The sequence below is a fragment of the Bubalus bubalis genome, chromosome X, assembly GCF_019923935.1.
Source record: "Bubalus bubalis isolate 160015118507 breed Murrah chromosome X, NDDB_SH_1, whole genome shotgun sequence".
NCBI classification, from domain to species: domain Eukaryota; kingdom Metazoa; phylum Chordata; class Mammalia; order Artiodactyla; family Bovidae; genus Bubalus; species Bubalus bubalis.
In genome coordinates, this window is record NC_059181.1 from 37,481,846 (window position 1) to 37,497,233 (window position 15,388).

General features: G+C 40.5%; 1 protein-coding gene across 11 annotated transcripts in view; it reads left to right on the top strand.

The window, feature by feature from the left end:
* The window catches only part of SYTL5 (synaptotagmin like 5), a 259,990-nt gene that overhangs the window by 135,887 nt on the left and 108,715 nt on the right, over window positions 1–15,388 (top strand). For all 11 annotated transcript variants that reach the window (XM_044936827.2, XM_044936829.2, XM_044936825.2 and 8 more), the window contains one exon: window positions 13,688–14,167. In XM_044936827.2, the coding sequence (XP_044792762.2) occupies window positions 14,049–14,167 (119 nt within the window). In that variant the 5' untranslated portion in view covers window positions 13,688–14,048. The remainder of the gene's footprint in view (window positions 1–13,687; window positions 14,168–15,388) is intronic.

Here is a 15,388-nt window from a genome sequence, read left to right on the forward strand (position 1 = left end):
CAGCACCCCAGAGTAAGGTCTGGTATTTGGATATGAATGCTATGTGTTTCGGAGAAGGCGATGGCACCCCACTCCAGTACTCTTGCCTGGAAAATCCCATGGATGGAGGAGACTGGTAGGCTGCAGTCCATGGGGTCGCTAAGAGTCGGACACGACTGAGCAACTTCCCTTTCACTTTTCACTCTCATGCATTGGAGAAGGAAATGGCAACCCACTCCAGTGTTCTTGCCTGGAGAATCCCAGGGACGGGGGAGCCTGGTGGGCTTCCATCTATGGGGTCGCACAGAGTCGGACACGACTGAAGCGACTTAGCAGCAGCAGCAGCCATGTGTTTGGGCTTCCCAGCTGGAGCTAGTGATAAAGAACCGCCTGCCAATGCAGGAGACATGAGATGCAGATTCCATCCCTGGGATGGGAAGATCCCCTGGAGAAGGGAATGGCAACCCACTCCAGTGTTCTTGCCTGGAGAATCCCATGGGTGAGGAGCCTGGCGGGCTACAGTCCATGAATTTGCACAGTTGCACCCAGTTCAGACATGACTGAAGCAACTTAGCAGGCATGCATGCATACTGTGTGTTTACTGTCATTATTACCATGAACCATTAGGAAAAGGCATTAAGGCAAATATGATTGATAATGGAGCTGAAGATAGTCTATCCAATATAAAATATAATACAACATGGATAATAGATCAGGCATGGTTAATTATGACTTGGTTAATGTGAAGTATGTCATGATTTCAAGAGTGTGTTACATGGACTGTGCTAGACATTTTGCATTAACAGTTACTTTTTATGCCCCTAGTACCCCTATGTGATGGGTACTGTTATTATTTCTACTTTACAAAAGAAGAAATTGAAGTTCAGAGAGGTTAAATAGCTTAGTGTCTGTAACACAGTCAGTAGTACAGCTGGAGTTTGTACTCAGAGCTTCCTGAATCAGAAACCTGGAGTCCTTGCAATTCTCTACTTGAGCTGTCTATTGAAAAACTATGTGAAGTTTTAAAAATGCATTTAAAATTCACCTATAAACTCAAGTTCTTCAATTTGATTTTTTTAAGAAGCCTCATTGAGACAATTCACCTCCCATAGAATCCACCCATTTGGAATATAAAATGCAGTGTTTTATAGTATATTGAGAGGTTAAACACCATCGCCACAATTTAGTGGCAGAACATTTTCATCTTGGTGGTAGGCCTGGCAAGAGAGTCCCTTGGGTCTTTACTTCAGGGCCAGAGACCCTGTAAGATTTCTTGAAGTGAAACTTTGGAAGTGTGAAAGTGTTAGTCACTCAGTTGTCTGATTCTTTGTGACCCCATGGGCTGTAGCCGGCCAGGCTCCTCTGTCCGTGGGATTTCCCAGGCAAGAATGGTTTGAGAATGTTTTCTAAGTCACACAACTTTCATTTTCTTTTGTTTTCAATTTATTATTTTTGGCTGTGCTGGGACTTTGTTGCTGTGTGCAGACTTCCTCTAGGTGTGGAGAGCCAGCGTGACTCGAGTTTTGTGGTGAGGTGGGCTTATCACTGTAGTGACTTCTGTTGCGGAGCACAGGCTAAGTAGTTGTGGGGCATGGGATTAGTTCATGTGGAATCTTCCCGGACCAGGGATCAAATCCGTGTCCCCTACATTGGCAGGTGGATTCTTAACCATTAGACCACCAAAGAAATCCTCATTTTCTTCTTTAAAAGCATAGAAATGCAGCTCAGATAGCATTAAGGAACTCGACCACTGTGTTCTCAAACTTCAGGGTGCACAAACACCACTGAGGGCTCTTGTTAAAATTCACATTCAAATTTAGCAGGTTTGGGGTGAGATCAGGCCTACTTTCATCAACTTGGTTATAGGAATACTAACATTGGAGCCCAGTTAAGTGAAATGCTATCTTTCCTGTAATTCCATTCTTCTCATTAGTAGTTATGTGTTACCAAAACCTCCCCCCAAAATGACTGTTCTCAATCATTATTATATTTTGATTTTTTTCAGTAAAATATTTGTAGACATTTTTCTTTCTTGTTATATAAATAGCTACAATATAACCATGATTTTGCCTCTTGTAACAAAAAGCCTAACATATTTATTGGCTGGCCCTCAGTAGAAGAAGTTTGCCAGCCCCAAGTGTAGAGCATCTGGCTTTCCCGGTGGCACACAATTGGTAAGGAATCCACCAGCAAGGCAGGAGACGTGGGTTCAATCCCTGGGTCAGGAAGATCCCCTGGAGAAAGGAATGGCAACCCACTCCAGTATTCTTGCCTGAGAAATCCCATGGACAGAGGAGCCTGGTGGGCTACAGTTCATGGCATCGCAAAGAGTCAGACACAACTGAGCTCACATGTACAGTATAGAGCATGGTGTAAGACCACCTCTAAGTTGCATGAATCTTGTTCATCTTACTCCCCAGTTGCTTGCTGTGTTTGTCAGACTTGGCATTAGTAATCAGACTGATAGGAATCCGAACTAAGTCAGAGGGGCAACAAACTGGCTGTATTTATGGGTAACCAACCCCCCTCTACCCAGGAGGAGCTGTCTGAGCTCATGAGAATCAGCTTCAGATTTTGTTTAAAAATAGATCTTCCTGGGTTGCAGGATACTTGCTCGAGTAGCCTAGGTAGGTATAAGGACCTAGTCTTCTCAGCTAGGTCATGTCAATAAGATTTTGGAAGCAGGATTTCCTAGCAGTAATTTGTTATCCATACAGAGAGCTTGGTTAATCAGGTTTGGACGACAGGTGAACTTATGGGTAGAATATTGCTTCCTCTTATGCCAACTTTAAAGCTGCTTTACCCTGAAGGAGTCCCTGGTGGCTCAGAGGTTAAAGCGTCTCCCTGGAATGCGGGAGACCTGGGTTCGATCCCTGGGTCGGGAAGATCCCCTGGAGAAGGAAAATGGCAACCCACTCCAGTACTCTTGCCTGGAGAATCCCATGGAGGGAGGAGCCTGGTAGGCTACAGTTCATGGGGTCACAAAGAGTCAGACACAACTGAGCAACTTCACTTCACTTTACCCTGAAGGATCTATGCTATACTCATACTAGAACACAGATGACTTTTCAAAACTCTCCAGGCTTCAAGTTGTCTCCTACAACATAACTTATTGTAGAGCTTCCCCCCAGATGTCTATCTTGTACTCTTCTTTCCTGTGGTCTTGGTCAATGACAATTTTAGGTCTCCTAGCTGATGGCTGATTTTCAGGCTGTCTCTTTTTTCTTTTTGGATGCAAGAACTTATCCAACAATCAATAGTTGCTGCAAATAATCCTTGTTCCCACAAGACCCCTAACTGTGATCATATTTTAGTATGCTCTGGAGGGGGGGGGACAAGTACAAAGTATGATCTTGAAGGAATTAGATTACCCCCCCCAAATAATAATGCAAGGTTTACTAATCTATATTATTAGAAACTAGGATATGGCCAAGGAATATGTGATATAACACTGGATTGAGTTCAATGTATTGATAAGGTACATTTCCTAGAGTTTCTGGGTTTAGTGTGGTACCCAGAAACTCTGGAGATCATGCAACTGGAGTTGTTTGTAACAGTTTACTTGATTGATTGATTGAAATCTGAACATAATAAAGTGAAAGTGAAGTTGCTCAGTCGTGTCCCACTCTTTACGACCCCAGGGACTCTAGCCTGCCAGGTTCCTCCATCCATGGGATTTTCCAGGCAAGAATACTGGAGTGGGTTGCTGTTTCATTCTCCTGGGGATCTTCCCGACCCAGGGATCAAACCCCAGTCTCCCACACTGCAGGCAGACTCTTTTCTGTCTCAGCCACCAGGGAAGCCTCCCTGGACATGATAGTGGCCTCCATTGATTTTTGAGTGATATGCTTGACTCCCAGTTCATTAGACTCAACTGTGTCTTTTGCTGTGTTGATTATCCTCTGCCCCTAGTTTCTTTCATCAGTGCATTTATTTCTTTGTGTCTTCTTTAAAAATTACTGATCTTCATGATCCTGTCTCTGCCTCTTCTCTTCCTGTGTATTCTCACTTCCATGATTTCAGCCACCATGTAGGTATCAGTAATTCTCATTTGAATGCCTCTTGTATAGACTTCTCTGATAAACTCTATTCATACCAAATGCCCTTCTGAACAGGTCTTTGTTTTTGATATTTGCCTCCTAAGCACCTGGACCCCAACATCTTCAGATTTTAAATAACTTTTTTTCTCTCACCCTTTTTTGTTGTGTATCCTCTATCTCTGTTAGTAATACTACCATCAACATTCCTAGGCTTTACCCCAGTCCTATTGAATTAGGATTTCTGGAGATGGAACCTCAGGAATCTATGTCTGAACAAGTCCCATGGCTGGTTCTAATGTAAACTAAAATTTAAGAATCTTTGCATTTCCCCATGCCAGAAACTTCAGTGGCTCTCTTCCCACTCACATCTAGTTGGTAACTGGACCTTATGAGATTATCCCCAAATATATAAAAAATGATCCTTTATTCCTTCCCCACAAACTTCACTTCCCAGTCTCTCCCTGGTCCTCCTGCCTGATCCTCCTCATTGTCTACATTACCTCTACCCTCTCAGACAATCACTGAATACTGATGTCTTTCAAAACACGCATTTAAAATAGAAATCTGACTGTGCTATTCCTTGTCTTAAAAGCATCCAACAGTTTGATGGCATGGGAGCAGTGTTCAGACTTTTTAAGGTCATGGGGCTCTTTCTTCAAATAAAACCGTGCCAGAAAATCCAACTTATAGAAGAGATAAAAGCAGAGCTGCTGTTTGAAGCAGGGGTCGGCGCCACAGACTTGGCCATGCAACCTGCCTTGCTGTGTTTCCTAAGAAACAAGTCCGCAAGACACAGTGTGGGAAACACTGGATAAAGTCCAGGTGATTTATTTGGCCATCAAATTCCTCCCTGGCTGGCTCTTTCCTTCCTCTCCCCTTTCCACCATGAACTCAGACCCCAGCCTTGGGATTATTCACTATTCCCTGGACCAGTTCTGTGTAGTTGTGGCTTTTCATATTTACCATCTTCACATCCCACAATGACCACTTTCCTTTTCCTCACTGTCCTTTTCTTTGTGTTCTCAAAGCCAAGTTGGCATTTATGACCTTTTTTAAAATGTTTTCATCTGTCTTCACTACAAAATAGACAAACTCTTTAGGAACAGAGCCCATGCTTTATTTATTTATGTATCTTCTAGATTCAGCATTTCATTGCATGAACATTTATATGCTCTGTAACCCATTGTATCTGTTCTTTGGCTTTATTTTTTCCCACCCTGAACATGCCTTAGTGAATTAAGCATTATTTTAAAATTACATTTATTAACCACAAAACTATATGACACTACTCATTCATTGTAGAAACATGGAAATGAGCATTATAAAGAAGAAATTAAAATACAACTATAGTATAACTACCCAAAGATAAACTTAATATTTTGACTTCCTCCCATCCTTTTTTCCATATTTAGGTGTGTATTTATTTCATTTAACACATTTAGAATGTATATGTGTGTATGTGAATATTTATCTTTGTGTGTATTTATTGTAAAGACAGCACATTTTTAAGTAAACAATGCAGTATTGTTAGCTGTGGTCAATGAGCTGTCCTGTAGATCCCTAGGAGTTATTCATCTAGTATAACTGGAACTTTGTACCCTTTGACCAATTTTGAAAGATTCAATTCATCCTCTAAAAAGGTTACGGTTATGGTAAGAACCATAAAAGATCAGATTTTTTTCTACTTTCAAGCTATAAAGCAGCTCTGTCAGTTTTATGTATGGTGGTTGAAGACACATGATCCTGGGTCAGATACAATGGATTTTATTATTATAGTCTTGTGAGCTTCACGTTGGCATTGATTCCCCTTGCCCACAAGTGCCCTGATGGAAACTGTGTGCATGCAGTGGATTTGTGTAACAGCTGAGGAACCCTGAAAGTAGGGAATTCAACTTTTTTACAATGGACTGCAAGGAAATCTGCCCTTGGCCCTTGAGGGAGACTTTTGCTTTTTGAAACAAATTGTAAGGGAATCTTCCCTTGCTCCAAAGAGAGGCAGACTATGTCATTCACTAGTCACTCTACAAACAGTTTGGGAAGGATTGTCCAGAATAAAAGGCCAGTTAGTGCCTCTGCTCACAAGACATGTAAATATGGAAGAGCCCATGGAGAACTGTCTTTCAGCTAAGAGTTGAACCTATTTGCACTTCCACCAATGGAGCATGAATATGCCCATTTCTACACACCCTCACCAAACATTGGATGATGGTGGATTTTGCTTCTTTTTACATTTTCATAATCTAATGAAAAACTAAAAAGTGTTTTCCTTGTCATAATTTTCTTTTGAATGACCAAATAAGCTTTATTTCATATTTATATGAATTGCTTGTAAATTGCTAATACTATGGCTTACCTGTTCTTGTTTTTGCCCCTTATTTTACTGGTTCATTTTCCTGTGATTTATGGGAGCTGTTTATACTTTCTATGTTATCCTTTTTCTGCTTTATATAGAAAAATCTTATTTCCCAGCTTGTCTCTTCTTTCTTTTTATTTATACTGGCTTCTTTTGTATAGATACTTAAAATTTATATATGGCCTGTTGTGTGAAACTTTTTTTGGCAATACAGGATTTTGTGGGTCTTGCTAGTTAAAAAGCATATGGAGGAATTACCAGATATTATGGTACAAGTGTATCTAGTAATTCCTTCAAATCTTTCTTTCTTGAATTTATTTAGGTTTATTCCTGACCAGTTTTTTTATTAAAAAAAAAATAGACATAGTCTCCTCTTTAAAAATATCAAAACATGTGATGCCATGATTAAGAACAAACAATGTTAAATATCTTTTTCAAATTGAGGGTTCTGTGAAAATTCACAGTGAACATCAGAGCATTAAAAATTCTGATAAGTTGTGGAGTGCTAAGTGGTAAATAATTGGCCTGCCAATGCAGGAGATGCAGTTTGAGCCATGGATTGGGAAGATTCCCTTGGGGAGGAAATGGCAACCCACTCCAGTATTCTTGCCTGGAGAATCCCATGGACAGAGAAGCCTGGGCGGCTGAAGTTCATTGGGTCGTAGAGTCAGACATGACTGAGCATGCAGGTTGTTCCATGGAGGCCCTGAGAGGTAGTCACTATCATGGTTAGAAGCAGGGTCCTTGAAACCAGACTGCTCTGAGTTACTTACTGACTGCATAATTTGGGGCATGGTAATTAATGTCCTTTGCCTTAGTTTCCTCATCTATAAAATGGGGGTATTGGAACTTATTTTGTGAGAGGGTCATGAGGATTAGTTGAATCATCTATGTACTAGCTGTTTTTATTTTGGGACATTCTGAGGATGCTGTTCTTGGAGCATCATGGTAAAGCTGCTGGTCTTATTAGTTGACCATCCTACTATTGCTCAGGGAATCAATACCATTTTGAAAAGAAATTCAACTACTGCACCCCTATGAAATGTGCCACACAGATATGTCCATGGGAGAAGAAACTGCTCAATTAAAAGTAAATGCTTGCAGTTCTGTAGCATTGGCCCTCGAATCTTTCAGGTTGTGTTCATAGTTAAGGAACTGTTCATTTCTCTCCTCACAGCATCTTTATCTCTCTCTCAGTTCTAACCTCTTGATAGTCATGTGTAGTCCTCCCTGCTTCAGTGTTCTTGCCTGGAGAATCCCAGGGACGGGGGAGCCTGGTGGGCTGCCGTCTATGGGGTCGCACAGAGTCAGACACGACTGAAGTAACTTAGCAGCAGCAGTCCTCCCTGCTTATCTATTTGAAAGATGCTCTCAAGTAAATTTTGCATATGCTATTTTGCTGGTTATTCTAAGCATCCTAAATATCCCTCTAAGTGTGCTGAAAATTCATCTTGCTGTTGTGCTGTCAGTAACAGGCAACAGAAAATTAATTTTGTGTTAATTTCCTCATAAGAGTTCTTCCAGAAGCATCCTATTTTTTTTTCCAATTGATATGTGTGTTTAGCTTTATAAAGAAGGATTCTGTGATACATTGTTCAATAACCTGATTTTTTAACTTGACATACAGTATGTATGTTTCCATCTTGTTGTTTAGTCACTAAGTCGTGTCCAACTCTTTGTGACCCTGTGGACTATAGCCCACCAGGCTCCTCTGTCTGTGGGATTTCCCAGGCAAGAATACTGGAGTGGGTTGCCAGTTCATTCTGCATATTTCTACCTTAATATTATATAATATGTTATATTGATGTATCCATTTCCTGTGATCTGACATTGCTTCCAATTTTCAGCTATTAAGCAGTGCCCTGGCAAATCTCACAAGTTTCTTACTAGTCCTTAGGACACAGTTCATACTTGAAATTGGAGGCTCAAGTTCATGCACTCCTTGCCAGATCACCTCCAGTGATAAAAGTCTTGGAGTTAATGTCCTTCATATTGCATTAGAAACAGTTAACCTGCCAAAGATGTAAGTTCTCATTGTCTCTATTTCATAACTATTATATTCCCTCTGGCAGTGCATTTTTTAAAATGAGTATTTTTTTCATTAAAAATGTGATTTTTTTTCATGACTAGCTGAATTTATAACTAAATAACAATGCAACAAAATTGTTTTTCTTCGTCTCATAATCTTCTCAAGTGATGGAAGAAGCATAGCTAGAAACCGTCTTCACAAAGATAATTCTAGGGATAAGACTGGCTTATCACTTCCTTAGCCGTTAATCACAGTGTTTTATGGTTATTTGTTGAAGATGATAAAATGGTTAAAGGATTATCTGTGACATGTCATTCTTCTTAGAGGTTTGAGACGTCAATTACCCACCTGAGATTAGGAAATGTAATTCAATCATTTTAAAAGTAATTTACAGTAATTCTAAGTTCTAATGCATTTTTCTGCCGAAAATGATACACAGTTATCTCGATTTGTCTGGGCTACAAAAAAAGCACCATAGATTGGATGGCTTAAACAAGAAACATTTATTTCTCCCATTTTTCGAGACTGGGAAGTCCGAGAGGAAGGTGCTGGCATATTTGGTGTTCGGTGAACACCCACTTCCAGGCTTTTAAATATTATCTTCTTCCTGTCTCCGTACATGGCGGAAGGGAGGCGGGAGCTCTCATCATTCACGAGGCCTCTGGTCTCTTGAGCTAATCACCTTCCGAAGGCCCCACCTCCAAACATCATCACACAGGGGCTTAGGTGTCAACGTATTGATTTTGAAGGGGCACATGCTGTCTATAGACACAGTGCAGTTGTCATCACTGATTCAGCTTTGCGAACTTCCATTTATCATGCTCATTTCCCGACGCGTTTCCTTTCACTTCTTTTAATGAAATGTTCATACATACAGGAATGTTGAAAAGAAATACAGTAAACCCTCATGGACTTGCCAACCGGGTACTGCTATTAACATTTTACCATATTTAGTTCATCTCTATAGTTAATACTTTCTTTGAAAATTCTTTGAAAATAGGTTACAAATAATACACTTACCAACTGGATGCTTCTTTATGCACCTTCTAAGAACAACAACATTTCAAAGAATATTCTTACTAATAACCACAATATTATTTTCATACTTAAAAGGATTAGTAATTTCATATTATCTAGTATCTGGTCCATATGCACGTGTCCTCAGTGTCCTTAGAATGTTTTTTTTTAATAATTTTTGTTTTAAAGGATCTAATCTAAATAATCAAGGTTTTTGTATTGTATTTAGTTATTTGGTTATATGGCTCTTTGGACTCTTAATCTGTAAGAGTTCATCCATTTTCTTCTTCTTTTTTTTTTTGTCATTGACTTGGAAATGTGTTGGTTAATCCAGAATGTGAAGTACTCCCATTTTATATTTGTAAAACATACGATTTTTTTAAATGTGCGTACATGTTTTGATTTATTTATTTATTTGGCTCTATCGGTCTTAGTTGTGGCCTGTGGGATCTACTTCCCCGACGGAGGATCGAACCTAGGCCCCCTGCATTGGGAGCACAGAGTCTTAGCCACTGGACAACCAGGGATGTCCCAAAACATACTATTTTTAAAGCTGCATTTCAAGTACCTCATAATGAAATTCATTCAGATATACCCTTTCCTTTGCCTACAATTCCAACCCTGATGAATTTTAAGTGTGTGTTACTCAAAACAGATGCTTTTAAAGAAACTTAGGTCTTTGCGGGATGTTGTGGGATTTTTTCCTTATTGCATTTTGTGTGGTACTGAGCAGAGGGAATGACCTGTCCTGAGTTATCTAGCAATAGAATGACATCCAAACCATCTGGTCCTCTTTTTAAATATTTAGCTTAGTTTGGCAAGGCTACTGGCCAGAGAGGGAAAATTCCATATCTGAAATGCTGAAGGAGAGAGATCTGTTTATAAGTGAAGGTTTTGAAGAAGAAAATAAACATGAGTTCGTCCCTCCTGATTTGACTAGTGTTCCCTGGGTCCATTTAACTAAAAGAATGAGACTCAAAAGAGAATGAGACTCATCTCTAGATCAAATACACTCCTGATTAGTGTTATTCTTTTTTGTCACTTGATTAAAATGTGTACATAGTGGGTAAGGGATTCAATAGCAGAGGATATGAACTAGCTTAACACAATCATCCAAAAATGGTACATATTCGGACTTCCCTGGTGGTCCAGTGGTTAAGAGTCATTGCCCCTCCAATGCAGGGGGCGTGAGTTTGAACCCTGGTCTGGGAACTGAGATCTCACATGCTGTGTGGCACAGCCAAAAAATAAATAAATAATACAAAAATGGTACCTACTTAAGTAAATTAATCACAGCCCAGATGCTGGTCCTCCAAGGGTTCAGAAATGTGATTTGGTTAGCATACAGACAGCAGATCAGACATAGGTTCAAACTAAACTAGACACAGAGGGTTCCTTTGGGAGGACCAGGACATCCATTTCTTGAAGGGAGAGCTCTAGGGGAAGCCAATTGCAACCAGAAGTCTCCAGAAGAAAGTTAAACTCAAGCAAGAGTGAAATAATTGTCTGCTTTGAGGTATTGATGACATGAAAATTTGCCAGACTGAGTCCTCATCACCCAACATGGAGCATGTACTATTGGGAACAAATTGTTAACTTTCACTTGGGGGCCCAAATACTTCTGCTCGGGTCTGAGTCTGGCTGGGCACTGTCGGCATGTAGCTCTCTGGATCTCCTCTGTCTTGTTCCACGCTCATTGTCTCATCTTCTCCATCCTGTGTTTTTCCAAAAGGACTGGATGCCCAGCATTTTGATTCCATGTTACTAAATGATACAGTCCCGTCCTGCCTTCTGGAGGAAACATCTTGATTTTCATGATAAAATTTTGGCTATTTCTGATCTCCTTGGTCATTCATTTATAAATCATTTCTATTAGTCCAGGTATAGATGGGTAAAAATCCATTCAGGGCTAATTTTGTTAAACTCTTACTGACTAATTTCATTTTTCTTATATCCATGTTTGATTTCCCATCTTCTCTGTCACTATCCTGCGATAGCCCCATGGTGTTACTCCACCCCTCCCTCTTTTCTCCTCAGTAGACTCTTGGACTTTTAGAAGGCAGACTTGCATATACTTAAGCCCAAGGCAAGAATAACCAGAAGCCTCAGGTCAAGCATTTTTATAGCTTCCAACCTTCTGAATAAATTCTAAATACAATTCTATTGAAGAGTCACATAGGGCATTCTAAATCTGACATTGCAAATACACAGTATGTGTTAAGTGAACCTGGCTGTGATGATAACATATTCATTATCTGAGTTACCAAGTGCTTTTCCTATTTTTACCTGAAAATAGATGAGACACAGAAGGGGCAGAAACAACAGCTGTGCTATTTATCTGAGAGAGACTGCAATCTGATGGAAAAACCAAACCTTTCTATGTCTATGGGTCTATTTCTGCTGTGTAAATAAACTCGGTTACCAAAGGGGAAGGGTAGGTAGACATTGATTAGGAGGATGGGATTAACATACACACTACTATATATAAAATGGATAACTTAACAAGGACCTAGTGTATAGCGCAGGGAATTCTACTCAATATTTTGTAATAACCTATATGGTAAAATAATCTGAAACACACACACACACACACACACACACACACACACACACAATCACTGTGCTGTACCCCTGAATCTAACATGATATTGTAAATCAGCTATGTCCTCAGTTTCTTAGTCGTGTTGGAGTCTTAGTGACCCCATGGATTGTAGCCCACCAGGTTCCTCTGTCCATGAGATTTCCCAGGCAAGAATACTGGAATGGGTTGCTATTTACTTCTCCAGGGGATCTTCCCAACCCAGGGATCTAACCCACACCTCTTGTGTCTGCTGCATTGACAGGCAAAGTCTTTGCCACTAGTGCCACCGTGTTTTTTTAAAAAAGCCTAAACCTTTCTGATGAGCCCCATTTACTCTTAACCTTGTTATTTCCTTTTCATGTCAATCTTGGCATCCTCTGAGCCTTACAGCCTTTAGGACTTTGGAAATGGGTTAAAGGCCTGCAGTATATTTAAAGAGTCTACTACACTCACTGAGATCTGGTCAGTTTCCCCCAGGTGGAATCGCTCTTGTTCTGTGGGAGCAGTTCAGTTCTAGGTCATTTCAGCAAGGTTCTGGTTTCATTATACTATGCAGAGAACAAACACATGGGGACTTTGGAAAGTTAAAGAGGCCCTGGACTAGAGCCTGTCCTTTCAGATCTGAGAATTTGAGGTCAATCTGAACTTATGGTAACTGGGAGACCCCAAAGCAGTCTAGGAGTAAGTATCTAGTTGCACTTGGAAATCTGGCTAGAATCAACCAAACCAAGTGTCACATGCATGTAGATTGTAGTTCAGAGACCTAGAGGGAGGCTGAGGAACATTGTCATGGGATGATACCAAATCCCAAAACCCAGTAGGGCATGCTAAGAGCTATCATTCTTAAGAGGATGCACAGAGAGAACTGAGGTACCAAGCCAATGAAAGAATGTGCTCAAGAATTAATATGAAGGAGAGGGCCTGGTGAGCTTATGTTGACAAAATGGGAGTCTTAAAACAGCTATCTTGCAGTACGTAACATAGATCTGGTATAATTCACAACCATGTACGTCATAAGATATAAACCTACATTGAGAATAAAACGTCACCCAGTAGTTGAAGTTCCTGTGTTCTCCAATTGCATCTCTGAATTTCCCATGAATTTCCTTGTATTTATACTACGAATGTATGTGGCCTTAAACTAGATGTAATGTCTTTGAAAATTATTTCCTTCATGTATAAGCTGTTCATATTATTCTGCATGAATTCTGCAAGTGTTTTCATTCAACATTATGTTTGTGAGAGAAATTTAGGTTGATACGTGCAGCACTGGTTCGTATTTGTTTTGTTAGTAGTATTTTCTTATGTTGTGGTTCTAGTTTCGGGGAGGGAGGGCAGGATGGAGCCTCTTAAGGGACCTGTCCTGTTGTGGACAGTCCAGGCTGCCCTAGTGACCCAGTTCTCCCATGGGTCAGCTGTAAGGGTGGTGACAGGATCTGGCTGGTAGGGGATGCTCGTTATAATGGAAGAAACTGAATTGACATAGAGAACTTGGAATCAACGAAATATAAGTAACTCTTTGTTGCTGTATTAAGTACAATAGATATCTCATCAGTGCCTGTTTACAGATTGAAAAGTGGTGTTTGAGTTAGGTACATCACTGTTTCGAATACTAGACACATTTACAAATGCTTTGGGGAAAATCACCTAATTAATTTTTCTTTCCTTTGTTCCCTCCACCTTTGCAGTATTTTCTGGATTCCATCCCAGCAGATCTGTTTTCTGCTCTGTAGCTTCCTGGAGTAATGCTGAGCATCATTAGGGGAACTCAGCTGCCATTGGACTGTATATCAAAGCGAAGGCTTTGGAGATCTTTTCAGTTAAAACAATAATGACTTTCTTGAAATGTAATCCCAGTGGAGCTTGTTTTCTGTGTTGCCTGGAAGAATCCTTACCTACCATCATCAGATCTTCAGAGACCTCATAAAAGCTTCTGTTCATCAAGCAACTGAGTGACTCTTGAGTTATTCACGGGGACCTTAAGAACTGCGGGTATCAATTTACCTGGAAAATTCAACCACTGCCACTCAGGGCTACTGCTGAAATACCATGTCTAAGAACTCTGAGTTCATCAACCTGTCATTTTTATTAGATCATGAGAAGGAGATGATCCTGGGAGTCCTAAAGAGAGATGAATATTTGAAAAAAGTAGAGGACAAGAGAATAAGGTAATATTATTTAACTTGTCTGCCTTCCTTGACTGTTTTCTGTTTGTTGGAAACAATTTAGATCAGAACTGGGGCAACTCCAACCACACTGGAGACCATTGTAGGTCAGTCTCTTCCTGGATTCCAAACAATAGCATAGATATTAGAAAACATCTTTGGCACTTTATCATTTAGCCAGAAAGAAGGTTGGAATTGAGTGGTAAATATGGTGTTGATGAGGATGTTCGTTTGCCAGTGACATCATAAGTTGTAGTTAAGTGGAAGGACTGCCCAGGTTTGAGTACCAGCCCTAGGATGTACTAGTTGTGTGACCTTGAATCAGTGATTCGACTTCTCTATACCTTGGTTTCCTCAGCAAAACAGCAGGGGTAAGTATAGCACTCATCTTATAGGGTTGTTGCAAAGATTAAGGAAGATAATGTGTAGTGCCTGGTAATTCAGTGCACAGTAATTTTTATCTATTATTTATTTGTATAATATCTTTCTGTGGTCAATCTTAGTGGAAATTTTTATCGACCAGAGCTGTGAGAGGAAGGGTGTCTGGAAACTGAGAAGTTCCCATTGTATCCCAGAAATCATTTGAATTTTTTGAAATAAGTTTCTGTGTGAAGAAAGTTGAGTAATGTGGGCAGAATTGAGTTTCACACAGGTTGTAGGCAGGGTTGATATTTAGCTGAATCCCTAGGTGTGGCCTCATCTGTGTTTCAGCCAGCATCCATTCTGATTGGTTACATCATCAGTTCCCAATGATCAAAGCATCATTCTGATTGGTTACTATGTTCGTTATGATTGGTTGCTGCCTGACCTGTCCTGCTTGTTAAATGTATTTGGTTATTATGTCTCATGGAGAAGGCAATGGCATCCCACTCCAGTACTCTTGCCTGGAGAATCCCATGGACGGAGGAGCCTGGTAGGCTGCAGTCCATGGGGTCCCTAGGAGTCGGACACGACTGAGCGACTTCACTTTGACTTTTCACTTTCATGCATTGGAGGAGGAAATGGCAACCCACTCCAGTGTTTTTGCCTGGAGAATCCCATGGACAGAGGAGCCTGGTGGGCTGCCGTCTATGGGGTCGCACAGAGTCGGACACGACTGAAGCGACTTAGCAGCAGCAGCAGCATTATGTCTCACCCCTGAGTAGAGGGACAGAAATAAGCAGAGTTCCTTCCTCAGTCCCTGTCTACTGTGTAACGTGTAGTTTTGTGTATCGAGTATCTCCG